The sequence below is a fragment of the Somniosus microcephalus genome, chromosome 1, assembly GCF_052327205.1.
Source record: "Somniosus microcephalus isolate GS21.2 chromosome 1, FLI_Smic_1.0, whole genome shotgun sequence".
Lineage (NCBI taxonomy): Eukaryota > Metazoa > Chordata > Chondrichthyes > Squaliformes > Somniosidae > Somniosus > Somniosus microcephalus.
Genome location: NC_140987.1, coordinates 213,020,815 through 213,048,647, shown reverse-complemented (window position 1 = coordinate 213,048,647; position 27,833 = coordinate 213,020,815). Strand labels below are relative to the sequence as shown.

At 45.4% G+C, this 27,833-nt stretch overlaps 1 protein-coding gene across 1 annotated transcript in view; it reads left to right on the top strand.

Moving 5' to 3' along the window:
- Positions 1-16,901, top strand: part of msh3 (mutS homolog 3 (E. coli)) — a 459,900-nt gene extending 442,999 nt beyond the window's left edge. Inside the window, exon 24 of the mRNA XM_085989589.1 lies at positions 15,871-16,901. Coding sequence (XP_085845715.1) covers positions 15,871-15,952 — 82 coding nt within the window. The 3' untranslated portion in view covers positions 15,953-16,901. The remainder of the gene's footprint in view (positions 1-15,870) is intronic.
- The last annotated feature ends 10,932 nt before the right edge of the window (positions 16,902-27,833 follow it).

The following is a 27,833-nucleotide window of genomic DNA, read 5'->3' as shown; positions in this document are numbered from 1 at the left end:
TCATGCCCTCACTTATGAGCTCACACTTCCAGCAAGTTACAGGGCAAAAATATTTTGAGCTGAAGGGTGAGGACAAAAGTCTAACTAACAGGGCACGTGGCAGCAAATTCTGAGTTAATGTGATATTATAGAATCTATTTGTGGGTTCAAGTCCCACTCCAGGGACTTGAGCACATAAAGCTAGGCTGACACTCCAGTGCAGTGCTGAGGGAGTGCTGCACTGTCGGAGGTGCCATCTTTCGGATGAGATGTTAAACTGAGGCCCTGTCTGCTCTCTCAGGTGGACGTAAAAGATCCCATGGCACTATTTCGAAGAAGAGCAGGGGAGTTATCCCTGGTGTCCTGGCCAATATTTATCCCTCAACCAACATAACAAAAACAGATAATCTGGTCGTTATCACATTGCTGTTTGTGGGACTTTGCTGTGCGCAAATTGGCTGCCACGTTTCCCACATTACAACAGTGACTCCACTTCAAAAGTACTTCATTGACTGTAAAGTGCTTTGAGATGTCCGGTGGTCGTGAAAGGCGCTATATAAATGCAAGTCTTTTTTATTTTATAGGTTAATAATAATTGATGGGGTCTTACTTGTAACCTAATTTTTAGTGACGGCTAAAATTATGCATACAGAATGTGCTTGGGCTAAACCAGAAAGGTTAGAAAACACCATCTAACTCTAATTAATATATCATAGTTAGTGAAGCACGAGTATCTGAATATGTTTAATTAGTAGCTAAGATTTCAATGTTCCTCCTAACGGCAATTAAAATGTAATGTTGAAGTTACATCACGTATTTCTGGTCTTGTGCAATGATGGACACTCACGTTAGGCATGAAAGGAATTCTGTACCGAAGAACTACACTGTAGTTCACACACACAAACAGCTTGAAAGAATACCCTATTATTAGTTTATATTGTCCACAACATTCAGTAGGTTTAAGGGCATTTCAGATATATGTAGCAATTAGGCTCATTCAGTTATTTTATTCTGTTTGAATAAAGGCATTAAACATCACTTCCACAAAATTTTTAAATACACTTCTATTTCCAGTGTAGGAATATAGATCATCATTAAGTACATTTTTGTTGTTCAAGGGTCTCCCATTTGTATGAAAAGGCACAACTGTACCATCCAAATGAGGCCAAAAGGTCTCCACCACTAAAGCTCCTCAAACTTAACTGTTACTAAAAAACATTCCCTTTACATTACATAAACCATTAGCGCAGACACTCCAGCACTACCAGTTCTCACTAATGAACAACTGTTACGCATCATAATAAGCAGTCGCTTTAGAAATTGAATACACTCTCACTGTGGTCCCTTCACACTGGGATTATTGAACATCTTCAACTTGATTATCACCTCCACAATCGTCCATGAAACAAACACAACAGTAAATCAAAAAGCTAATAATACAGGTTCACAACAGAACAAAACTTGTAAAGGCGAATGCTCAATAACAAGTCTTACAGACAGAAATGACAGGAAACTTGTTTAAACGGCACCAGATTATCTGTGTTTGTTATGTTGGTTGAGGGATAAATATTGGCCAGGACACCAGGGATAACGCCCCTGCTCCTCTTCGAAATAGTGCTATGGGATCTTTTACGTCCACGTGAGAGAGCAGACGGGGCCTCAGTTTAACATCTCATCTGAAAGATGGCACCTCCGGAATTCTCTATTAACTGGCAAAATTCTCACTCCGAAAACAACACCTCAATAACCGGCAATGTGTCAAGAGTCCGAGTCTCCCGCAGTGGCCGAGTTAGTCAGTGGGGGGTAGTTCTCCAAACTGCCACTACTCGGCTTCTTGGCGCTGTCAGAAGTCGGAACACCTCAATACCCCTGTAACAGGAATCTGACTCTCCTGCGCTGCTGGTAGTCTCTTCTGATCCGCCATTTTACAGGGGTACTGTGTGTCTCCCACGCTGCTGGTAGTCATTGCATTGCATTACCCTCAACTAGCAGTACTGTACTTAATCAAGCATCTTCCACCATCCATTTAACACAACATTCTGTAGGTGAGTACTCAATTACTGTATACTGCACATTTCTTGATTTTTTAATTTTTCTTTGTTAAAAATAGCCTCGGTAGATAACCCACTCAGTCATCCGGAATTTTTGATCAACTGGCAACACGCCGGTCCCGTCAGTGCCGGATACCAAAGAGTTTCCTGTATTATACTTATGAAAGGGACATACACACACCATGCTCATTTTGGTGCTCATGAATTATTCAACACCCTTTGCTCATGGGTCAAATTCAATATTTGTGAGGTTTTAAGTTTAAGCAAGAACAGAAGCTTATTCTCAGTTGGTTTAAGCAGTCACATTCTGGCCTCAGTTTTTTTAATCTCGAAAAAAGGGATCAGCCGCATCCTCCAACACTACATGTCTATTTAAGGACATTGGTCTGCTGAACCAGTTGGATTTGCTTCACCAGTCAATGAGAAGCAATCACCGTCAAACCTTCAGTGAGAGACAATTTGCGTGCTACAGTGTGCACTTCCACGCGCCTTTCCCATGTTATCAAGGTATGCTACAGAATCTGCTAATGGTGATGTATGATTTAAAGATAAAAGGTTGGTTACTGTCCTACGCTATTGCTAACACAAAATCAGGTAAGTAGCGGGTTTTATTTCTACAACTTTGCAATTCCCAAATAGAGAGGAAGGTCCATCTTGTTCCTAAACCTCAAATTTGAACTCCAAGAAAAGAAAAGTTCAGTGTGAAACACATTGGGGGGGAATTTTTTGGGAGGTCAGTGAGCGCGTTTGGTGGAGGGTCGGTGGGAAACATTTTTTGACAGTGGGTAGGGAACCCGCTGTCAACCCGCCTCCACGCTAGTTTCCCCAGATGTCGGGTCTGTCATCGCTGAACAGACCCAACACCAAGTGGCGGGGGAGGCAATTTAAATGATTAAGAGCTTGTTAACAGGCACTTAAAATCTAAAGGTGAGCTTAAAATAGATTTGAAGAGTTTGCCCGCGGCTTCCCCGCTGCTTGGGGATCATGTCAGGTAAGCAGGTCGGGAGTTGTGCCAGCATGGGATGATTTCTTAACTTGACAGCTGCAAATGTTCTATAAAAGCTCCCATTTCATAGCTGTTCACTTTCCAAGGTCAGAAGCTGTTGCTTACTGCATTTGTAAGACAGATTGAGCTTTATGCAGCTTGTAAGCATTTGGAGCAAACCCCATATCCAGTGTCACCTCATTGGAATAACTTCTCTCACCATTGACAGATTACTTCTGGCATCTCAACCTCACCTGCCATCTATTACATCAGCATCAGTGCCCTTGAAACTATCTCACCTTGGTCCTCAGAACCCCACCACGATCAGCTCCAACAGCAGCAGCACCAACAACACCAACCTTGTCCGCAATCAACTGATGCTGCACAGGGCATCAGCACTCGACCACATTGCTTCCCGGGACGCCAGGGATGGCCTCACCATAGCCAGATTTACTTCACTTGACACTGTACACCCTGGGTGCCACATGATGCGCCAGGTTGGCACCACTCCCCACCAACACCATAAAGCATTCTTACAATGCCCAAGCCATTCCTTTCACACTCATCGCCATTGTAGGGGGTACCATTATGTCTCACCATTCACTGCAACTCACTAAGCCACTTCCAAAGGTGCACACAAATCTGTCCAAGAACGCAAAGTGTTGAAAATAAAGATTTCAATGTTTGACAGCACATTACCAGAAACTTCACGTGAACATTTGCTAAAACACCCAAGTGCCTACCCTTGTGTGTTGTTACTTGGTATGATTGACTAGGATGATGATGAGTGTGAGGGGTGGCTCGTGAGATGGGGAAGTGATAATATAGATAGAGAGTGATGGGTGGAAGTGCAAGGGAAGTTGGTGTGAGTAAGGATGTGCAGGAGTAGGGTAGGGAAGGCAGAGTGATGGGGATGTGATGAGTGGCACAGCAGGGTGAGGTTGAGTGTGGCTTTGCAGTAACATTTCGTGATCTACTGAGATCATTGAAAGGTTTGTACCACTGCAGCCTGCTCCTCCTGACGACACCCCTGCTTGTGTCCTCCTGTGCAATGTGCAACTAGGCTGCGTTGATCTCCTGGGGAGGTCTCTTCTGCCCATGGGAAGGGAAGAGAACCTCCCTGCGTGCTGTGACTCTTATGGAGGGAGTCATGGGAGAGCCTGGGTGCAGCCATGCACCTCTGTGCAGTGCTTGTCAGTGTTTGCAGCACCACAATGCTGTAGAACACTTGACAGCACAATTGTCAAAATCAATTTGCGCACGGTCCCTTTAAGGAAACCAGCTGATGATGCATCATCAAGTGACATCATCAGACCCGCTTCCTTCAATTGGCCGGGAAACGTGCTGGGCAGGCTTAACAAGCCCAATCAGCCTAAGATCACTTTGGACAACGGGCTGGATCCAGCAGCGGGGTCGCACTGGACCCGCCGAGGTTGGGGAAATCGCAGCCAATGTCTAACTATCCAGGTAGAATGGCCACTTTCACAATGCCACTAGGAATTTCTTACATTTTCAAGTGGAAAGTTCATGCTAGTAGTATAAAATATTGTACTTCAGTCTATCATCACCAAGATAGTGATGACAATTGTATCCTGGATTTGAAAGGATTTTATGTGTTACCCAAAATGACAAGCTCACCAGGGCACACTGAAGTTCATCAATTGCATTGGGTTTCAAGGTCGTTTAGATGTCACCCAAGTAAATACTGAAGTGAACCTGTAGAAGTCACCTTTACAACACCCAGGCTCCAAAAAGCCAATGTCTACCTGCTGTTCTGGATTGGGAATTGATGCAAAAATACACTCTTTCACATTTAAGGATGCCAACAGGGGCACCTTGAGTTCCATCCTAGGTTGAGTGATGAGCCCATTTCCCTATGACAAGGCGGAAAAGAAAGTCAGCACAGTCAGAAAATAATGTTCCTTTTTGGGGGTGCATTGTATTCAAAATGTGTAGATCTGTTATGAAGCATGCTGCACTGCTGTCACTGACAGCTGCTAAGTAATAATCTGCTGGAAAGTATTAAGGTATTAAACTCTTGATAAATTGAGTCAGTGCTCTTGAACAAAACAAAATTTTAAAATGAAACAGATTTGTAATTAGTTTTTTCAGCCAACCAAAGAGTTTGGTTTGTTGCTGATCAGGTAATACTTTCATTGAAATGTAACATCCCACTGTTACGTTTCACTGAGTGTTCTCAATTTGATCCACTTTAAATTTGTGCCATTTTTTTACATGTATCCTACTGTATTTTTATAAAATTAACTGTATTCAAAAATAATTTGAATTGTGCATTTCTCTGGCCACAAAACTGTATACATCCACCACTAGTCGATTATGCATTTGACAGCAATGTGGAAATGCGTTAGTGAAATCAATCTTAATGTGACTCCTAGCATGAATCATTTTTTGGTAACGTACAGATGTTCTTGGCGACGTACCTGTTTCAAGCAATTGAAGAAGATATTATACCACCCAAAGTATTTTCTACCACCCATAGTATATCCCTGGGCTACCACCTTTTTAAGTGATTGGCACTAATATTGTTACATAACCTGGAAGACTTTTGGGTGAACACCAACTCTGTGAAAATTATATTGTCCTTCGAAGGTGTCAACACATGACAACAGAAATATATATTTTTTGAAAGTATTCACACGCCTAGCTAAGATCAGTGGACTTCAATGGTAACTGCTTCATATGAATGGTGACTGCAGCCTCAATTTGTGGAATACTAGGTGTGTACCTACCAGGCTCCATTCCTGTCTTAGGAGATAGATGTCCCACTAAAGAACTTCCATAAATTGAATGGTGGAAAGCAGAATGGCACTAAGCCACGAGTTAGCAAGTTTTGTAAATAATCAAGGATTTGAGATGTTAAGGGATCCAGCACTTATTCTGGCACAGTTTTCTCCCATAATCCATTTCCAAATGGAGGCTTAATGGATGACAATTTTTCAAGATCTCTCTCTTGGATGGTAGCCAAGGCATTAGTCACATGATAAGTGCAGGGTGCCAAAACTGTGATTCTGGGGTATGTTAGGATGAAAGGATATAACCAGTATGCTGTGCCATGGAGTGATAGGAAATCAGCTGGTGACAAATTCTCCACATATGCATGAATATAATCTCATTGAATAAACTATTATAGAATAAACCACTATTATTTAACAGTCTTGTTTATATAAATTCCATCCTGTCTCCTAAATAGGGTCAGACATCTCTAGCAATAAAGCCCTTCACACGCAACTGTAACTAAGCAACAGTCATTTCATAAAATATATTTAAGTATTAACTTTGTGCTACCAGCTCTCACAAACAATCCCTTTTCGTTTCAAACAGTGACTCCACTTCAAAAAGTACTTAATTGGCTGTAAAGCGCTTTGAGAAGTCCAGTGGTCGTGAAAGGCGCTATATAAATGCAAGTCTTCTTTACAATAAAAAGTAGAAGAGGTAGATTTTCAACTTGCCGCCCAGTCATAAAACTGACCAGCTGCCCGTTGTAGAAAAAGCCCGATTTGCATTTTCATTGACAGTCAATCCGCAACGCCAATTTTATGCCCAGGCAGCAAGTTGTAAATTTATCCGGTCAACTTTTCCATAAAGCATACCAATGTTCATCAACCTAACAGGCTGCATCCTCCATCCATCAGACATACAGTTTGGCACGTTAACCTCACTACTTGTGAGCCACACATGCCAACAAGGCATTACTCTTGTCAATAAAAATAATTGTGACTTCCACTCACTGTAGTTCACTGAAAAGATTAGGATAAAATTTCGAACTGATAGGAATATTCTGGGCAGCATGATATAGACATTCAGTGGTCCTGCTTGACCCTGCTCCACCTGCCCCCCCCCCCCCCCCCCCCGCCAATTAGTGCATAATTTCCCGACTGGGCTTAACAGCCGTCCAAATTACTCTGCTTCAAGTGAAGGCTTGGAGCAGATTGAAAGCATTTTCCATTCTGCTGATAGATTGGTCTTAAAGAAAGTCAGATGACAGAAAGAAAGTCCCAAATGGCCTTAGGTTCGCCTGGGCGTTATGCAGAGGTAGTTCTTAAATGGTCTTCTGGACGGAGGGAAAGAAATTTGATCAGGACTTGTATAAAATGTTTATGTAAATAAAAAACAAGTGAAATGACTAGCTTAGATTTTCCGCCAGAGCATTATTCTGAGTGCAAGTAGGATAGTTAGTGCATGATTTGCCTCCCCGCTGACTCCGAGCTTGCAGAAGCAATTGTCCGTAGTCACTATTCGATATGTATGGCAGGGCTTGCAGATGCTGTTGGGGTATAATAGCAGATGCAGACAGTCTGGCTTTGGCGCCAGCTCATCTACCCAATTTGTACGACTTCAACCATTAAATTCTGTGATTGGGGTGCTTTAAAGGTGACCCAGATCATTACCATAGTAACATAGAAGTTTACAATACAGAAGGAGGCTGTTCAGCCTATTATGTCTAAATCAATTATTTTCTGAAGCAATACAAAATCCTTTACATTGCTCTCTTTCCATGTCTTTTGCTTCAAATACTTATCCTGTTTTCTCCTAAAAGATTTAATGGTCACTGACTCAACCAATCTCTGTGGCAAAGAATTCCATACTCTTGCTAGAACTCTTTGAAGTGGTGTACCTGTACTTTGAGAGAGCTTTTGACAAGGTACCACCCAGGAGACTATTGGGAGGATTAAGACATATGGAATTGGGACAGGGTGGGTAGAAACTTGGATTTAAAAACTGGTTAGAAGGGAGGAACCAGAGGGTACCAGTTAAGGCAATTTCTCAAAGTGGTTGGAAGTAGGGAGCGATGTCCCGTGGGGTTTTGCTCTGGGACCACTTCCGTTCACTGTGTTTTGGCTAATGGGGCTAGAGAACATAAGCAATAGGAGCATGAGTAGGAGTGAGTGGTGTTCAAATTTTCAGAAAATATTAAAATGGGAGGCATAGTAAATAATTCTGAGGATCAAAGGAAGCTGCAATGGGATATTGATAAGCTGTTGGAATGAGCAAAAAAGTGAAAGATGGCATTTCATATCAGTAAATATGAGGTGATACATTCTGTTTTCAAAAAAATTAATTGAAAAAGTCATAATTATACTTTGAATCAGGAAAGGTTGGGTGATGTGGAAGAGCACAGGCATTTGGGAATTCAGGCTTGTAAGAGCATCACCTCAGGTGGATAAGGCCATAACAAAAGCTAATGGAATACTGGGTTTTATGGCAAGAGATATAAAATATAAAAATTGAGATGTAATGGTGAATCTATGCAAAACCTTAGTAAAACCACAGTTGCAGTACTTTGTGCAGCTTTGGGCTCCGTACTATAGGAAAGATGTTGAGTCAGTAGAGAGGGTGCAGCGCAGATTCATTAGAATGCTGTCTGGTTTGAGGAAATACAAATATGAAGAAAGATTTGAAAAATTGGGGCTGTTTCCACATGTACCCCCTGGACTGTCTCTTAATTGTCACACTGCTTATCTGACAGAAATTTCCTCCAACTAAATATTGGGAAGACCAGTCCCCAGCACAAACTCCATTCCCTAGCCACTGACTCCATTCCCTTTCCTTGGCAACTGTCTGAGACTGAACCAGACTGTTCGCAAGCTTGGTGCCATAATTGACACCGAAATGAGCTTCCGACCACATGTCCGCGCCATCACTAAGACCGCCTACTTCCACCTCCATAATATTGCCCGACTCTACCCCTGCCTCAGCTGATCTGCTGCGGAAACTCTCCTCCATGCCTTTGTTACCTCTAAACTCAACTATTCCAACGCACTCTTGGCCAGTCTTCCATTTTCTACCCTCCGTAAAATTGAGGTCTTCCAAAACTCTGCTGCCCGTGTCCTAACTCGTACTAAATCCCGTTCACCCATCACCCCTGTGCTCGCTGACCTACATTGGCTCTCAGTTAAGCAACGCCTCAATTTTAAAATGCTCATCCTGGTTTTTCAAATCCCTCCATGGCCTCGCCCCTCCATATCTCTATAATCTCCTCCAGCCCCACAACCCTCAGATACCTGCGCTCCTCCAATTCTGGCCTCTTGCGCATCCCCTATTTTAATCGCTCCACCATTGACGGCTGTGCCTTCAGCTCTGGAATTCCCTCCCTCACTGTGTCAGCTGTGGCTCAGTGGGTAGCACCCTCACCTTTGAGTCAAAGTTGGGGGTTCAAGTCCCACTCCAGAGACTTGAGCACAAAAATCTAAGCTGATACTCCATTGCAGTGCTGAGGGAGAGCTGCACTGTTGGAGGTGCTGTCTTGCGGATGAGACATTAAACCAAGGCCCCGTCTGCTCTCTCAGGTGAACGTAAAAGATCCCATGGCACTATTTCGAAGAGCAGAGCAGTTATCCCCAGTGTCCTGGCCAATATTTATCCCTCAATCAACATACAACAAAACCAGATTATCTGCCCATTATCACATTGCTGTATGTGGGAGCTTGCTGTGCGCAAAGCTGGCTGCCGCGTTTCCTACATTACAACAGTGACTGCACTTCAAAAGTACTTCAGTGGCTGTAAAGCGCTTTGGGACATCCAGTGGTCATAAAAGGCACTATATAAATGCACGTCTTCTTTCTTTTCTCTACCTCTCTTTCCTCCTCTTAAGATGCTCCTTAAAACCTACCTCTTTAATAAAGCTTTTGGTCATCTGCCCTAATATCTCTATGTGGCTTGGTGTCAAATTTTGTTTAATAATGCTTCTGTGAAGCGCCTTGGGACGTTTTACTACGTTAAAGGCTCTATATAAATACAAGTTGTTGTTTTCGTTACAACAGAGAAGATTACAAGGTGATTTGAGAGCAATATTTGAAATAGGGAACTTGCACTAATTAGGTTGATTCCCAGAAGGGTCGGGCAGGCGCACCAGCCACTGCGCTCGGTTCCTGTCTCCCGAATGCTAGGGCTAGAAAATCCCCTCTAGTATCCCCAGGAAAATTCAAACATGTCATTATGCCTCAGGAAAAATCATAGTGTAAACAGAATTGATGTGGATTTCAACTCAGATGTGAGGGGGTTGCACAACTCATTCATGTCTGCAATACTTATGAATTATTTCATAACCCTCCCTTCTGGAATAAATTCTAAATTCAATTGCTTACTATTTCCTTTTAACTACCAGCTTCAGATACCACTGTTATCAACAGAGGTGTGTTGTGCAAGCACTGACTGCTTTTGAGAGCTATTGTGGGAAAATACTCCCCTCCCCAGTAAACAAGAATGGCTAAACTTGTTTTCTATCCAAAATCTAAAGGTTATCAATTCACCTCTGGTTATGTTTCTGTTCTATGAATTGCCCATGGAACTATGTTCTCCAGTTTGAGACACTTGTGAGGTTACCCTGCCAGTGTGTCATGGTCCTGTTTGATTCTTCCTGTTGCTTTGCACTCCGATCTCCTAACTGCTGTGCATTGCGATGTAGCCAACAGTTTGCTCTTTCCATGTGTATTCATTTCCTCCATGAAGTGCCATGTTCTATGAGCTCACCAACAGTCAGACACACAAGATTTCCAGTGAGGTTTTAGAAAAAATTAATTAACTTTAGGCCTTGAGAACATCATTTTCGGTGTGGAAACCACTACGCTGATCAGTTTGTTTCTACCCCAGAGACCTTGTAAATCTTCTCTCATATTTCCCAGACTGCTTTTTTTCCTCCTCCTTTTCAAAAAAAAAATAAACTCTGAGTTCAGGTTATTAATATTGTAGATGCTTTATGTTTGTTCTTTTTCATTAGCAGGCTATATGACCTTTGCATTTTTGTCACATTTTAGCTTAACTGATTAAAAACACATGTTGTATGGAATATCTTTTAAAAGCAGGTAATTCCACTCTTCCTTGTTTTTTCAGCATATGAATCATATTGATATTGTAGAAGTTGCTGTAATATTATTAATTCCTAAGTTATCAGTACAGTGTTAGAAACATAAGAACAGTTGGAACAAGAGTAGGACATTCAGCCCCTCAAACCTGCTCAGCCAGTCAATTAGATCATAGCTGATATGCACCTCAACTCCATTTACCCACATTAGCTCCATATCCCTTGATACTGTTACCTAACAAAAATCTGTTGATCTCAGTCTTGAAAGCAAATGTCAGTGGAGTACACTTTGAAGAATAAGGATGATGATTAAAAGGAAAAAATTGTCCCGTCATTGATTGCATTTTGTAACTGACTGTTGCGAAAGTTATTGTTCCTGAAAATCGGAGTATGCCCACTGGTACCCTTGAGCACTGAGCCTGCTGGAGTTTACCGTGTTAATGGGAGGGCACTTAATTTGCATGTGGCAGGCAGACTCGAACGCGACTGCGGGTGTATCTCCAGTACCCGCCTGCCTCATGCAGCCAGAAAACCTGGTGCTTGTCCACCACTGGGAAGGGGAATGGGTTGCCCCGGCCCTGCCCCCAACCTCAGCCTTGTCTTCTTCTCCTCGTTGTGTGAGAGGCCAATCAAGATTTTTTTTTTTTTTTAAACATACCATTCTTTGGGATTCAGCTCTGCTTGCCTGGTCTGGATTTTCCCCGGTGGGGCCCTCTTCCACCCAGCTCACTGGGTGTATCAGCCTCCAGTATCATTCCAGGTGCTGAATAAGCCAGGGGCGAGGGAATTACCAGCATAGGGACTCCCCCGTCCCAATTCGGTCACCCAATGATGATTATCTTGTAAGGAACAGGTGGAGGTTCTGCCCCCTACAATGCAATCCGGAAAATCCTGGAAACTGTGGAGACCCAGCGCAGCCAGGTCCCTGCCACTTTCCAGTGGGTTCCATCGATATCCTGCCCGAGTTACATAGGGAGTCCAGTGGAGCCCGAGAAAGGTTTGGAGCCATTGGCCGGAATTTTCCTTACCATGGCGGGTCCCGACCCTGCTGTTGGCTCCACCCCACTGTAGAAAATTAACTTACCTTAATGGGGCCTATTGAGCCCGCCCAGCGCATTACCCAGCCTAATGAGATGGAGTGGGACTGGTGACGTCATTCATGTCGTGTTTTAAGCCGGGATTCTTAAAGGGACCATGGCCACATTAAATTTTAAGTTTAATCTAACATAGTGTTGTTGAATCTTTACTCTACAATATAATAAAAGTTATATATGAGTGACAAAGAAATATTTAAATAATATTATCATTAAGGAATGTGATGCCATCTACAAATACGATCAAGAACATAATTTAAAAAGTACATTAATTGGGAAGTTATTGGTGCTTTAGTCACAAATCTATAGATTTTTGTAACAGTAACTGGTACAAATAAAAGATGTGTATACAGGTAATACATAAAATTAAGCAGATTTTAAATGTAATTGTAAAGGGGTGGATTTACAATCTTATGCAAGTTCAGCATAAGAGCTGCGGACAGTGTAAGTGGTGCTTACAATGTGTTTCTGGGATTTCTGCAGCTCTTCCATTGAAGTTAACAATGGACAAGTGAGAGAACAACCGCAGAAATTCACCCTAAAGTCTCGGACGGAAAAATTAAATTAGTCATATTCAGGGACTGAAAGCAAATTGAATCAGTGGAATGAGTGGTGAAAATGAAATTGTTTCGGTTGATGACTTGATTTAATGTGTAGCTGGACAATCACAGTATACGGTGAGAAAATCCTGACCAGAAACAACACAAAAATGTATTAAAATGGTATGTGTCATTTTTTATAGTGCAGATCAATTCACTGCAATTACTATTGAGTTGGAAGGCAAGAGCCGAGAATGGCCAGTGGAAAATGTATTTCCCTCACCATCCAGGGTAGCACTTGGAGTCATAGATAGAGTTATACAGCACAGAAAGAGGCCCTTTAGCCCATCGCGTCCACGCCGGCCATCAAGCCGTCTATTCTAATCCCATTTTCCAGCACTTGGTCCGTAGCCTTGTATGTTATGGCGTTTCAAGTGCTCATCTAAATGCTTCTTGAATGTTGTGAGGGTTCCTACCTCTACCACCCTTTCAGGCAGTGAGTTCCAGATTCCAACCACCCTCTGGGTGAAAAAGTTTTTCCTCAAATCCCCTCTAAACCTCCTGCCCCTTACCTTGAAACTATGCCCCCTGGTTATTGACCCCTCTACTAAGGGGAAAAGTTCCTTTCTATCTACCCTATCTATGCCCCTCATAATTTTGTACACCTCAATCAGGTCCCCCTCAGCCTTCTCTGCTCTAAGGAAAACAACCCCAGCCTGTCCAGTCTCCCTACTCATTCCCTGGTTATCCTCTTGCCCTTAATTATACTTATAAAACACCTTGGGATTTTCCTGTTATTTTGCCCGCCAGTGTTTTTTCATGCCCCCTCTTCGCTCTCCTAATTTCTTTTTTTTTTTTTTTTTAAGTACCCCCCTGCACTTTCTATACTCCTCTAGGGCTTCCACTGTTTTTAGTCCTTTGTATCTGCCAAAAGCCTACCTTTTTTTCCTAATCCATTCTTGTATATCCCTTGACATCCAGGGTTCCCTGGGCTTGTTGGTCCCACCCTTGACCTTTACAGGAACATGTTGGCGTTGTACTCTCTCTATTTCCTTTCTGAATGACTCCCACTGCTCTTTTGTGGATTTTCCTTAAAGTAGCTGATCCCAGTCCACTTTGGCCAAATCCTGCCTTATCATATTAAAGTCAGCCTTCCCCCAATTTAGAACCTTTATTTCTGGTCCATCTTTGTCCTTTTCCATGACTACCTTAAATCTCACCGAATTATGGTCACTCACCAAAGTGCTCTCCTACTGACACTTCTACCACTTGCCCGGCTACATTCCCTAGAATTAAGTCCAGTACTGCCCCCTCTCTTGTAGGACTTTCTACATGCTGGCTCAAAAAGCTCTCCAGGATGCACTTTAAGAATTCCGCACCCTCTAAGCCTTTCACACTCTGACTATCCCAGTTAATATTGGGGAAGTTGAAATCCCCTACTATTATTACCCTATTATTTCTACACTTCTCTGAGATTTGCCTACATATCTGTTCCTCTATCTCCCCCTGACTGTTTGGCAGCCTATAGCACACTCCCAGCAAAGTGCTTGCCCCCTTTTTGTTTTTAAGTTCTACCCATATCATCCCTCCTTACAGCAGTAATTGACTCCTTGATTAATATTGCGACACCCCTTCCTCTTTTACACCCCCCTCTGTCTCACCTGAAGATTCTATACCCTGGAATATTGAGCTGCCAGTCCTGCCCCTTCCTCAACCATGCCTCTGTGATAGCAACAATATCATACTCCCATGTGTTCATCAACACCTTCAATTGATCTGCCTTACTCGCAAGACTCCTTGCATTAAAATAAATGCCTGCCATCCAGCCTTACCATACTCCCTTGTGCCGTTACATATTTCCCTTCAGGAATTTCTGAATTAACACTTACCAGTAGCTTTTCAAGTAGAACAGAATCTTCATCAATCTGTTAGCTGATGTAATCAATATGTTTTTATTTTGCTTTGTTTTCCATGCTGTCAAGTAATCAGCTGGAGCAATGGCCACAGAACTCATGCCTCAGGTTGACAGACATGGTTCCCGAGCTGCGTGAATCCCGTGGCCATGCAGGGAAATTTAAAAAGTCGGGTTGGGGGGGGGGTGGTGGTGGGGAGAGGCTGTTAAGTGCCTGTAAACTACCTCATGATGATTTCAATTGGGTCCCCCGCCGCTACAGGTCGGGTTGGCTCTGCTCCACGATGACGGGCGCGCCTGTGGGAAAGGCGTGTGGGAGCAGGATGATAGCGGGTTCCCGACCTGCTATCAAAAACCACAACTTTCCAACCCACCCCGGAAAGTTCAGCCCAATGTGTTTAATTAACCATGTGTACATGATCTTATTGTAAGAACGTAAGAAATAGGAGTAGGAGTAGGCCATACGCCCCCTCGTGCCTGCTCCACCATTCAGTAAAATCATGGCTGAACTTCTACATCAACTCCACTTTCCCACCATATCCCCTGATTCCCCTAGAGTCCAAAAATCTATCGATCTCTGTCTTGAATATACTCATCGACTGAACATCCACAGTCCTTTAGGGTAGAGAATTCCAAAGATTCGCCACCCTCTGAGTGAAGAAATTTCTCCTCATCTCAGTCCTAAATGGTAAGGATATTTATGGGTGATAAATGAATGGTGCACATTGATATGTGACATAAACCGTGCCATTCATGTAGAAATGACTTATGAAATATACTGGGCGGCCTGCTGGTGGCGCTGTCCAGGGAGAGTATAAATGCACGGGCCCAGCTTGCTCAGGGACATTTTGTAAACAGGAACTAGTGAAGGATAACTAGACTTCCATGTTGTGAAACCGTCGATGAAAGCCTTGTTTAATACTCTGACCAAGTGCCTAGTAGTTTTCTTACGTCAATATGTAACTATTATTACATTTATATTGTAGAATCACTTCAAATTCTGTAGCGATTTCCATGACATAATCAACAGGTAGTCTGCTGCTTGTGTGTTAGCTGGCATTCGTGTAGTTGTCTGAAAATTTAGTTAATTTCTGGCTCCTAGGTGCTCCCTAATAGCTGGTACGGTTGGTGCGTCCTGGTGATCATAAAACATATTACTAGCCTGGGCAGAATGAGCGTTCAGCCCTCATGCAAAGTGACATTAATAAAGGAGAGCGAGGACTGTCAAATATTGTTTTGTTGACTAACATTTAGATGGGTTAAAACTGTTTATGTTTACTCTAAATATGGATTTTTATCAGTTGTAATTACTAAGACAATCAGGACTTTGTTCCCACATCGTTGTGGGATTTAAACTATGGCTTCAAAGAAAGACTTATAATTAGACATGAAAATCTTCTTTACACTTCCATTGTGTTTGTCATATAAATTACAGCCAAATCTTAATGCCACATGTACAATCTGTCACCCTGTTATTATTTCTTGTAGGAAGAAAATGAAATCCTTCTTTGAAGTCTGGAAAATAGATGAAGGGAAAGAACTAATGGACTGGGTGATGGTGAATAAGTAGAGATTATTTTTTCCTTTAAATAAATAAAACTACATGAGATGCTGATCTCTCACTCTTTTGTGTTTGGTTGTAAAGGAACCTAGACGTCCTGCATCCTAGCTGTCTGTAAAGGTGACTGTCATGTTTCAGACGCTTTGTCCCTGCTTTGTCCTTACTTGCCTTGTTTACATTCCACACATAAATCCTAGAACTCAAGATAAATATAGACAGGGAAGTACATTCATCTTGGCTCATTCATCTAGAAAACCCAACAGTCCCTGCTCCCCATCACAGCATCCAACCACCACTTAAATGACTCCAAGGTTTTTGCTTTTATTTACTCACCTGGCAGTCCATTCCATTCAGTCTGTGTCTGAAGAACTTTCTGATGTCACTCATAAATTTCAACAGTTTGAACACATGCCTCTTGTCCTAAATCATACAATCTTGACATTTTTGTGTAACATTTAGCCTATTTCATAAAGGTATTGTCATAAATGGTATGTTGGAAAGATATAGAGAACACTGTTCAGCACTGAATTCTGATTCAAAGAGCCATGCAATTGCATTTTGTATCTTTTAAAAAAAAACTGTAGACCCCCTCTGCTAAGCCTTTTTCTGAACGCTGTGAAGTTGAATTGAGCAAACTTTTAAAAAGAATGATTAGTTGAAATAACGTTACAGCATCATACTCCCTCTATTGCTGCTCATACAGTGCGCTGAACCAACAAAGGACTGCACATGAAAACCTGCTGCTTTTTAATGGGAAGATTATGTTTAACCCGTTCTGTATTTTATCAGGAATGGAACTCGCCATCAGTGAGAAATACTATTGCAGGGAGAAAAATCGTGTCCATCTAAAAAAAAAAAAAAAAAAAAATTTGTAATTCAGTGTGAAATTGAAAAATTAAGAACTGTTCATAACCAGTGCAATGTTTTGTAAAGCAAGCCAAATAAATTATAAATTTTTTCTTTGTGTCGTTATTTCTACAATAGTCATGTATGGTGTATCTATTTTTCCATACTTCCTGAAGGCAGAAACTAATGGCTGGAGTAGGTTTGTCCTGGCTACATTGGTGGTGGAAGCTCTCTAGTGCTTCACTCAGGAGCCCTTTCTTCACCTGATGATGGGTTTCAGTGGGCAGTTTGACTGTGAGGGCCACTGCAGCCAAGCCCAAACCTGGTCTCGCCCGATATTCACAAGCACCGAATTCCAGCAGTTTATTCAGTAGAAGGCAGGAATATGAATCCTGGCCAGGTTTATTCCCTCCTTAGATGGGGACACTGAAGGGAATTGCAACATTCACACTGCTGCTCCACCTAAGATCAGCTATAATAAAAACAGAAAATGCTGGAAATACTCAGCAGGTCAGGCAGCATCTGTGGAGAGAGAAACAGAGTTAACGTTTCAGGTCGGTGACCTTCCATCAAAACTGGGAAAAATTTGAGATCGACTAAGTCAGCATAGAGCAAGGATGGACCCAAATTGGCAGTGCATTTACCCATTGAGCTGGTTTATAGTGCTTTTAAAATCTGCTAAGTAATTTTGCTTGATCATCTAGTATTCACTGGGATTGGCTTTCCTGATGTTAGGTGCAAATCTTACAAATTTTGAACATTTCAAGATTTGCAGTTTAAAGTAAAATGAATAAGCTTTTTTTGGGTGTGCAGGCCAGTTGCCATTGCGTGCTCTTTGTTTCTTTCTACCTGTGTCTCTTTCTTCCTCTCTCTCCCTCCAGTTGCTTGGGCACAGTGAACCAAATTGTGTTTTGCCTCCTGTACTGCTGTGTCTTTCAGAGGCCCAATCTGCCTGTTTAGGATGGTGTTAAATAGCACCATTTGAAAAGGAGCAGAGAATTCTTCCTGTGTCCTGGCCAGCATTCTTCTCTCAACTAACAGCGCAATAAAAACTAGTGATTTGTCAATTCACAGAGTACTCAATATTGATATTGGGTGAACGTGTTCCATTCCCCAGTACTGATATCCCTCAGTGCAAAGCACTAACTGGTAAAACAAATTTTAAACATTAAAAGGTGACATTTCCAATTTTAATGACAAATATCGCAAATGAGGAAAAAAACTATTGAGTTGTCTTTTTTTCCCCTCTCTCCTCCCTTGCCCCTGCCACCTCCCAGTGCTACCCTTGCTGAGTTTGGCTCACGGTCTGAAACCTGGAGGTTTTGTGGTCAGTATGCACATGTATCTCGGGTACAGCACAGCCCGATACAAGTGAAGCTCACTGTGCTCTGCTCCAACATGTCTAACCACAACCACTGCAAGAGCACCCATTACAGAACCAGCGTGAATATTTCTGTTGCCCACCATGTGGCCCACTCTGGTTCTAATTTGTACTCAAGTATGGACAGTTTTGGGCCGATGCCCATCACGGATGGACACTCTGCAAATCTACTGCACCCTGACAGTTATCAGAGAGAGGGGTCTTGCATCCCATCATTCTGAGCTGAACCTTGGGTGAAAAATCACTATTTTCATCTATTGCAGCAGTCCTGCATTGATGCACCTTTCGAAAACAACAAAGGTGCATTTTAAATCCACTGACCACAATTTTTTTTTCCTCTTCAATTTAAAAAATATATTGTTTATATTATATTGATGGCACTGGAAGCTGGCTGGGAGAAGTTACAGGGCCCATGCTCTGTGTCTTTCTGCTAGAACCTTTATTACAAAAGGATTGGAGTATAAGAGTAAAGGGCTTAGAAATTCGGTTGGTTGCGCCAGCGATTAGCGCCTAAAGAGCCCGAGATTTGGGGCGTTACCCAATTTTCGGACGTGCGCAGTGATCCTAGCGCATCCGGCCATATTGAGTAGCCTGTTAGCGCTGGTGCTAAGTCTTTGCGCCCGCTTGCGGGCGCAGCCAGATAATGACGTCATTTGATTGTGCAACACCTTTTTGGCGCCCCGTACCGGAAATTCAGTGGCGCCCCCCTCCGTTCCCCCTGGCGCTATTAGTGACAGTTGGATGGAACGTTACCAGGTCCTTCTCGGACTCGGGGGGCGCTCTTTAAAGGGGACAGCACTAGTATAAAACCAGCAGCCATTTGGCCTGGCCATACTGCTCGCTGCTGGAGAGAGTTGCAGACCTTCAGTTACACAGACTTGTTATTGAGCCAGAGGAGCCTTGGGACCTTCAGCCCTGTCCAGAACAGTTGGATCCAGAAAGCTGACTGCATCTTACTCGTCGGCTAGGATAATGGGAGCTGCTTTGGAGGGGAACGTCATCCTGGCTGAACAACTGGCAAGGGCACAGAGATGGAGGGAGAGAGGGCTGGGATTGGCCAGAAGGAGGAGGGCCAATGGACGTCGCCGAATCCGACCATATGCTGCCAGGGTTTTCAGGCAGCAGGTCTCCTACCTTACCATGTCGGAGGAGCAGTGTCTGCGAAGGCTCAGATTTGGTAAGGATGTTGTCACTGAGCTGTGCCACCTGCTTTCTGGGGATCTGCAGCCGCGGATACGGTGCAGGACCTCTCTGTCGGTGGCCGTGAAAGTCACTGTTGCGCTCAACTTTTACGCCAGCGGATCGTTTCAGGCAGCAGCTGGGGACATATCAAATATCTCTCAATTTGCGGAGCATTGCTGCATCCGGCAAGTGACAGCTGCCCTCGACAAAAGGAGGCGCGAATTCATCACCTTCCCTGTGACCCTGGAGAAGCAGGGGGAGCGCGCACAGGGCTTCGCGGCTATTGCGGACTTCCCCATGGTGCAGGGGGCCATTGATTGCACACACGTGGTTTTGCGGGCGCCATTACAGAATCCGGAGGAGTTCCGTAACCGAAAGGGGTTCCACTCCCTTAATGTGCAGCTGGTCTGTGATCACCGGCAGATGATCATGGCGGTGAACGCACAATTCCCTGGCAGCAGCCATGACGCGTTCATCCTGCGGCAGACCTCAGTGGCTGACCTTTTTGAGGCCCCGGCTCACCCACGAGGCTGGCTTCTGGGCGACAAGGGCTATCCTCTCTGCCCATGGCTCATGACCCCGCTCCGTTTGCCCAGCACCCCGGCAGAAGAGCATTACAACAACAGCCATCAGGCCACCAGGAACATTGTGGAGCACACAATTGGTGTGCTGAAGCAGCGTTTCCGTTGTCTAGACCATCCGGGGGGCGCCCTACAGTACTCGCCGGAGCATGTGGCGCGTATCGTTGTTGTCTGCTGCATGCTCCACAACCTGGCCATTCGACGCACCCAGCCAATGCCAGCCGACCCTCAAGGTCCAGCAGAGCAGGCGGACGAGGAGGAGGAGGAGCATGCGGTTGAGGAGGAGGAAGATGGGAGGGCTCCAGAAACTGGAAGGGCCGTTCGTCAAAGGCTCATAAGGACTTGGTTCTAGGCCCCTCGGACGGAATGGTGGCTGTGATTCGAACAGCGCCCTCCGGTTCGCTGTAAGCCTATGAAGGCCTTGATGATTGTAAATAGTGTACAGCTCGATTGTAAATAAAAAGTTTTCTTTATTTTCAAACAAGTGCTTCCTTCCAGCATGACAACGTAATGGTAACAGAAATCATAACTAACAAACTAACAGATAACTGTCTGGGAACCCGGCGAAACTAACCAAACCATAACAAACAAACACAGCAGGTGTGGACGGCCTTAAATCCGGTAAAAGAGACGTCTTAGCACCTCCCTCTACTGGTGACCCCTTGATGGAGACTGACTCCTCTTACGAGGTCGGCCCCTTCCCTCCCTGCAGCTCCTCCATAATTGGACCCCAGTGGCTGCGTCAAGGCTGGGGGACGCCTGCTGAGTGTCTGGAAGCGCTGAAGCCCCTGAGGGACGGCCTGGACGACCTCTGGGCTTGGAGGTCCCGCAAGCAGGCTGCTCCAACTGGGCATGGCTGCTAGCAGTCTGCCGCGCAGGTGGTGGCAGCTGCTCTGCTGACGTGCCAGCGGTGGCATCAGGACTGCTCACATGCAGAGAGAGGACACCTGCACCGTGGTCAGCCGAAACACTAGCACTCTGACGGGGCCGCACAGGATCATACGCCACAATCGACTGCTCCACAGATTCATGGCCTGCTGTGGTGCTGCAAGGGCCTGGGGTGATCCTGCCTGATGCAGCTAGGGTGGTAGCAGAGAGTGTTCGCGTGGCCTCAATTTGTGTGTGGACGAGGCCAGCAAGTGACTGCGTGGCAGCAGTGAGGACCTGCGTGGCAGGTGCCACTGCTTGGGAAAAGCCATGGACAGTCCTTTCCACTGCTTCAGACAAGGCCTGGACAGACCTTTCCACTGCCTCGGACAAGCCCTGGACAGACCTTTCCACTGCCTCGGACAAGCCCTGGACAGACCTTTCCATTGCTGGGCCGAAGCCCTGGACAGTCCTTTCCATTGCTGCCCCAAAGTCCAGCACACTCTTTCCCAGTGTGTCGATCGACTCAGGCATCCTCCCCACTGCAGCCATCAGCTCAGTGTGCCTGAGCCGGGCCTGGGCGCTCATCCCGGCAAGGCTACGCACCTCCTCTCCACTCTGTGCAGCAGTCATGGTGGCCTGCCTCGCCCTCCGGGGAGACGGCCCCCGAGCGTCCCTACCCCCTGCGCGTTGCTGCAGGCCGCTGGTTCCTGCAACTGGCTCCTCATCAGAGCTCCCCCCCCCCCCCCCCACCAAGGGAACTACTATCCCCAGTCTCCAGATGCGGTGGCTCCCCTGAGGCTGGGACAGATGGTCCGGCTTCCTCCTGGTCGTCGTCTCCGGAGGCACTGGCACTGGCAGCTTGAGGGCCCGGCTCCCGAGCTGGTGATGCAGCATCTGAAAGCAGGGAGGTTGAAGAGTGGCTTTAGCAAAAGGACAGTTTGGCAGCAAGGGATGCAACAGTGCGGCAATGCTATGACATGGCTCCACATTGAGAAAGCATGCTGGCGGGGGAAACAACTGGAAGGTGACCGCTGTAATAGTAGAGAACCTTACCATCGCTGTGGACAATGGGGTCGGCAGCTGCAGTGGTGACAGGACCACTCAGGCGTCCTCCAACAATCTGGTGGACTCTCTCCTCGAGATCCGTCAGAGGCTCCAGTTGAGGACGGCCTCCTCCGGTGCGAAGCTGCTCCTTGTGGTTTCTCGCCAGCTTGGCCTGCAGGGCAAAGGACGGGAAGTGATGTTACATGATGCCCTGAATTATGATCTCATGCCCCCCATGGTGGAACAGCCCTTACATGATGCCCTGGGTTATCATCTCATGCCCCCCATGGTGGAACAGCCCTTACATGATGCCCTGAGTCAAATGTGCATGTGTGTGACCAGAAAGGGCCATGGGTGCTTGCTGACAGATGGCCAGTGGGGCATAGCGCACCCTGTAGCCATAAAGTCAGGTGCTAATGGAGGGATGCATAAGTTTACATTAACTCCACTCACCCTCACGACCCGAGTGAGGTCGTTGAATTTCTTCCTGCACTGCACAGGGCTCCTGGTCGCCATGCTGCTGGAGTTGACCCTCTGAGAAACATCCCTCCAAGCTCGTCAGTAGTCCTTATGATTAGGCCTCCTGCCATTGTCGGGGTAGAGGACATCTCGCCAGCGCTCCACTGCGGCCACCAATTCCTCCAGAGACTCATTGGTGAAGCGCTCTGCTCTCTGCCTCACCCTCTCCATATGCTCCAAGTTTTTTGCACCAGAGAAGGGCTTGCGCCGATTTGCAGGCCTACAGTGTTGGGATATTCTTAGTGTCTTCTACTGTAAAGACTGATGTAAAATATTCATTCAGTGTTTTTGCCATCTCCATATTTCCCACCATTAATTTCCCAGTCTCATCCTCTAAGGGACCAACATTTACTTTAGCCACCCTTTTTCTTTTTATATAACTATAAAAACTCTTACTATCTGTTTTTATATTTTTTGCTAATTTACTTTCATAATCTATCTTCCCTTAATCAATCTTTTTGTTATTTTTTGCTGTCTTTTAAAGTTTTCCCAATCCTCTATTCTCCCACTAGATTTGGCTACCTTATATGCCCTTGTTTTTAGTTGAATACTATCCTTAATTTCTTTACTTAGCCACGGATGGCTGTCTTTTCCTTTACACCCTTTTCTTCTCAGTGGAATATATTTTTTTTGGAAGTTGTAAAATAACTCCTTAAATGTACACCACTGATCATGTATCGTCTTACCCTTTAATCTATTTTCCCAATCCACTCTACTCAATTCCGCTCTCATACCTTCATAGTCTCCTTTATTCAAGCTTAGCACGCTTGTTTGAGATCCAACCTTCTCACCCTCTAATTGAATATGGAATTCAACCATGTTATGGTCACTCATTCCAAGGGGATCCTTTACTAGGACATTTTTAATTAATCCTGTCTCGTTACACAGGACCAGATCTAAGGTTGCTTGCCCCCTGGTCGGTTCAGTTACATACTGCTCAAGAAACCCATCCCTAATACACTCAATGAACTCATCCTCAAGGCAGCCCGGCCCAATTTGATTTGTCCAATTAATATGATAGTTAAAATCCCCCATAATTATAGATGTTCCCTTATTACAAGCCTCAACTATTTCCTGATTGATACTCCGTCCAACAGAGTTGCCACTGTTCGGAGGCCTATAGACTACGCCCACTAGTGTTTTTTTCCCCTTATTATTCCTTACCTCCACCCAAACTGTTTCATTATCCTGATCTTTTGACCCAATATCATTTCTCTGTATTACAGTGATTCCTTCCTTTATTAACATAGCCACCCCACCTCCCCTTCCTTCCTGCCTGTCCTTCCTGATCGTTAAATAACCTGGTATGTTTAATTCCCAGGCATTGTCACCCTGCAGCCATGTTTCTGTAATGGCCACAAGATCATACCCATATGCAGTTATTTGTGCCATTGACTCGTCTATTTTGTTACGAATGCTACGTGCATTCAGATAGAGAACTTTCAAAGATGTTTTGTGACACTTAGTTCCTGCTTTTGCCCTTTTTATTACTTTACCTTTTACTCCATACCTTCTGCCCCTTCCTGACACGCTCTGGTTTTTAATTTCCCCACTGCTACCTAAGTCTATGACCTTCTCTGTTGTCATTTTTATTATTTGCTCTCTAGGAACCTCCCCCCCACTAGTTAGTTTAAAGCCCTCTCTACAGCCCTAGTTATATGATCCGCCAGGACTCTAGTCCCAGCACTGGCCAAGTGAAGCCCGTCCCAACGGAACAGCTCCCTCCTGCCCCAGTACTGGTGCCAGTGTCCCAGGAAGCAAAACCCATTTCTCCCACACCAGTCTTTGAGCCACGCATTTAACTCTCTAATTTTATTCATCCTAGCCAAATTCGCTCGTGGCTCAGGTAATAATCCAGAGATTATTACCCTTGTGGTTCTGCTTTTTAATTTGGCCCCTAGCTGCTCAAACTCCCTCAGCAGAACCTCCTTCCTTGTCCTATCTATGTCGTTGGTACCAACATGGACCACGACAACTGGATCCTCCCCCTCCCACTCCAAGTTTCTCTCCAGTCCAGAGGAGATGTCCTTAACCCTGGCAGGCAACACAGCCTTCGGGACTCTCGCTCTCGGCTGCAAAGAACTCTATCTATCCCCCTAACGATACTATCCCCTACCACTACAACATTTCATTTAACTCCCCCCACTTGAATGGCCCCCTGCTCCACGGTGCTGTGGCCAGGTTGCTCATCCTCCCTGCAGTCCCTGCTCCTGTCCCCACAGGGAGTAAGAGCCTCGAACCTGTTGGACAAGTGCAAGGGCTGCAGCTCCTCCAACACTACCTCCTGGATCCCCGTACCTGCCTCACTTCTAGTCACACCATCCTGACCCTGGCCACGGACTACATCTGAATTAATTAATCTAATTGGTGTGACTACCTCGTGATACACAGAGTCCAGGTAACTCTCCCCCTCCCTGATGTGTCTCAGTGTTTGAAGCTCGGACTCCAGCTCTTCAACACGGAGCCGGAGTTCCTCGAGCAGCCAACACTTACTGCAAATGTGATCACTGTGAGCATCAATGCTGTTCACCAGCTCCCACATATTGCAGCAGCAACACATCGCCTGATCTCCCATTCTATGTAATTAATTAAATTTATTAATATTATTCTTAAATATCCTCTGCCCCGATTCTAGATGGTGAATATCACACCTTAGAAACTATAAACCAAAGAGATTTAAGCTTAAAAGGGAGAAATACTTACCAACCAATCACTTACCCGCTTTCTGGTGACGTCACACTTGGATTACTTTTTACCTCTCTCCTTCCAGACTGGAGACTGGTACACCTTACCTGGTCTCTGGGCCTTTTATAGCCCCGCTCTGCCGCTCGAGATTCCCGCCGACGCTGTGAGACCTTACCTGGTCTCTGGGCCTTTTATAGCCCCGCTCTGCCGCTCGAGATTCCCGCCGACGCTGTGAGACCTTACCTGGTCTCTGGGCCTTTTATAGCCCCGCTCTGCCGCTCGAGATTCCCGCCGACGCTGTGAGACCTTACCTGGTCTCTGCGGCCTTTTATACCCCGCTCTGCCGCTCAGGTTTCCCGCCGACGCTGTGAGGCCTTACCTGGTCTCTGGGGCCTTTTATAGCCCCGCTCTGCCGCTCGAGATTCCCGCCGACGCTGTGAGGCCTTACCTGGGTCTCTGGGACTTTTATAGCCCCGCTCTGCCGCTCAGGATTCCCGCCGACGCTGTGAGGCCTTACCTGGTCTCTGGGGCCTTTTATAGCCCCGCTCTGCCGCTCAGGATTCCCGCCGACGCTGTGAGGCCTTACCTGGTCTCTGGGCCTTTTATAGCCCCGCTCTGCCGCTCGAGATTCCCGCCGACGCTGTGAGGCCTTACCTGGGTCTCTGGGACTTTTATAGCCCCGCTCTGCCGCTCAGGATTCCCGCCGACGCTGTGAGGCCTTACCTGGTCTCTGGGGCCTTTTATAGCCCCGCTCTGCCGCTCAGGATTCCCGCCGACGCTGTGAGGCCTTACCTGGTCTCTGGGCCTTTTATAGCCCCGCTCTGCCGCTCGAGATTCCCGCCAACGCTGTGAGGCCTTACCTGGTCTCTGGGGCCTTTTATAGCCCCGCTCTGCCGCTGAAACACCCGCCGACGCTGTGAGGCCTTACCTGGTCTCTGGGACTTTTATAGCCCCGCTCTGCCGCTCAGAATTCCCGCCGACGCTGTTGTGACAAACAGGGGGCTAAAGGGGGGGAGGAGCTAAACACGATCAAAATCACTAAGGAAGTGGTACTCGGTAAAATAATGGGACTCAAGGCGGATAAATCACCTGGACCTGATGGCTTACATCCTAGGGTCTTGAGGGAAGTGGCGGTAGGGATTGTGGATGCATTGGTAATAATTTTCCAAAACTCCCTGGACTCGGCAAAGGTCCCGGCAGACTGGAAAACTGCTAATGTAACACCCTTATTTAAAAAGGGCAGTAGACAGAAGGCTGGAAACTATAGACCGGTTAGCCTAACATCTGTGGTAGGTAAAATTTTGGAGTCCATTATTAAGGAGACAGTAACAGGACATTTGGATAATCATAATTTAATAGGACAAAGTCAGCATGGTTTTATGAAGGGGAAGTCATGTTTGACAAATTTGCTGGAGTTCTTTGAGGAAATAACGTATAGGGTGGATAAAGGGGAACCAGTGGACGTAGTGTATTTAGACTTCCAAAAGGCATTTGACAAGGTGCCACACAAAAGATTATTGCTTAAGATAAAAAATCACGGGATTGGGGGTAATATTCTGGCATGGATAGAGGATTGGCTATCTAACAGAAGGCAGAGAGTTGGGATAAATGGTTCATTCTCAGACTGGCAATCAGTAACCAGTGGTGTTCCGCAGGGGTCAGTGCTGGGTCCCCAACTCTTTACAATCTATATTAACGATTTGGAGGAGGGGACCGAGTGTAACATATCAAAGTTTGCAGATGATACTAAGATGGGAGGGAAAGTAGTGAGTGAGAAGGACATAAAAAACCTGCAAGGGGACATCGACAGGCTGAGTAAAGTGGGCAGAGATTTGGCAGATGGAATACAATACTGGAAAGTGTGAGGTTATGCACTTTGGCAGGAAAAATCGTAGAGCAAGTTATTATCTTAATGGCAAGAAACTGGAAAGTACTGAAGTACAAAGGGATCTGGGGGTCCTGGTGCACGAAACTCAAAAGGTTAGTATGCAGGTGCAGCAAGTGATTAAGAAGGCCAATGGAATGTTGGCTTTCATTGCTAGGGGGATAGAATATAAAAATAGGGAGGTATTGCTTCAGTTGTACAAGGTATTGGTGAGACCGCACCTGGAATACTGCGTACAGTTTTGGTGTCCATACTTAAGAAAGGACATACTTACTCTCGAGTCAGTACAAAGAAGGTTCACTCGGTTAATCCCGGGGATGAGGGGATGGACATATGAGGAGAGGTTGAGTAGATTGGGACTCTACTCATTGGAGTTCAGAAGAATGAGAGGCGATCTTATTGAAACATATAAGATTGTGAAGGGGTTGGATCGGGTGGATGCGGGGAAGATTTTCCCGATGATGGGTGAAACTAGAACTAGGGGGCATAGTCTTAGAATAAGGGGCTGCTCTTTCAAAACTGAGATGAGGAGGAACTACTTCACTCAGAGGGTGGTAGGTCCATGGAATATGCTGCCCCAAAAAGCTGTAGAAGCTACATCATTACATAAATTTAAAACAGAAATAGACAGTTTCCTAGAAGTAAAGGGAATTAAGGGTTACGGGGAGCGGGCAGGAATTTGGACATGAGTCTAGGTTCGGATCGGTCATGGCCCTGTGGGTAGCGGAGCGGGCCCAGGGGCCGTGTAGCCTGATCCTGCTCCTATTTCGTGTGTCTAATTCTGTTAGATTCAGGAGATGGTTCTGTGATAGTGGATTGGCGGTTAGGATCAGATCAGCCATGATCTTATTGAATGGCGGAGCAGGCTCGAGGGGCCGATTGGCCTACTCCTGCTCC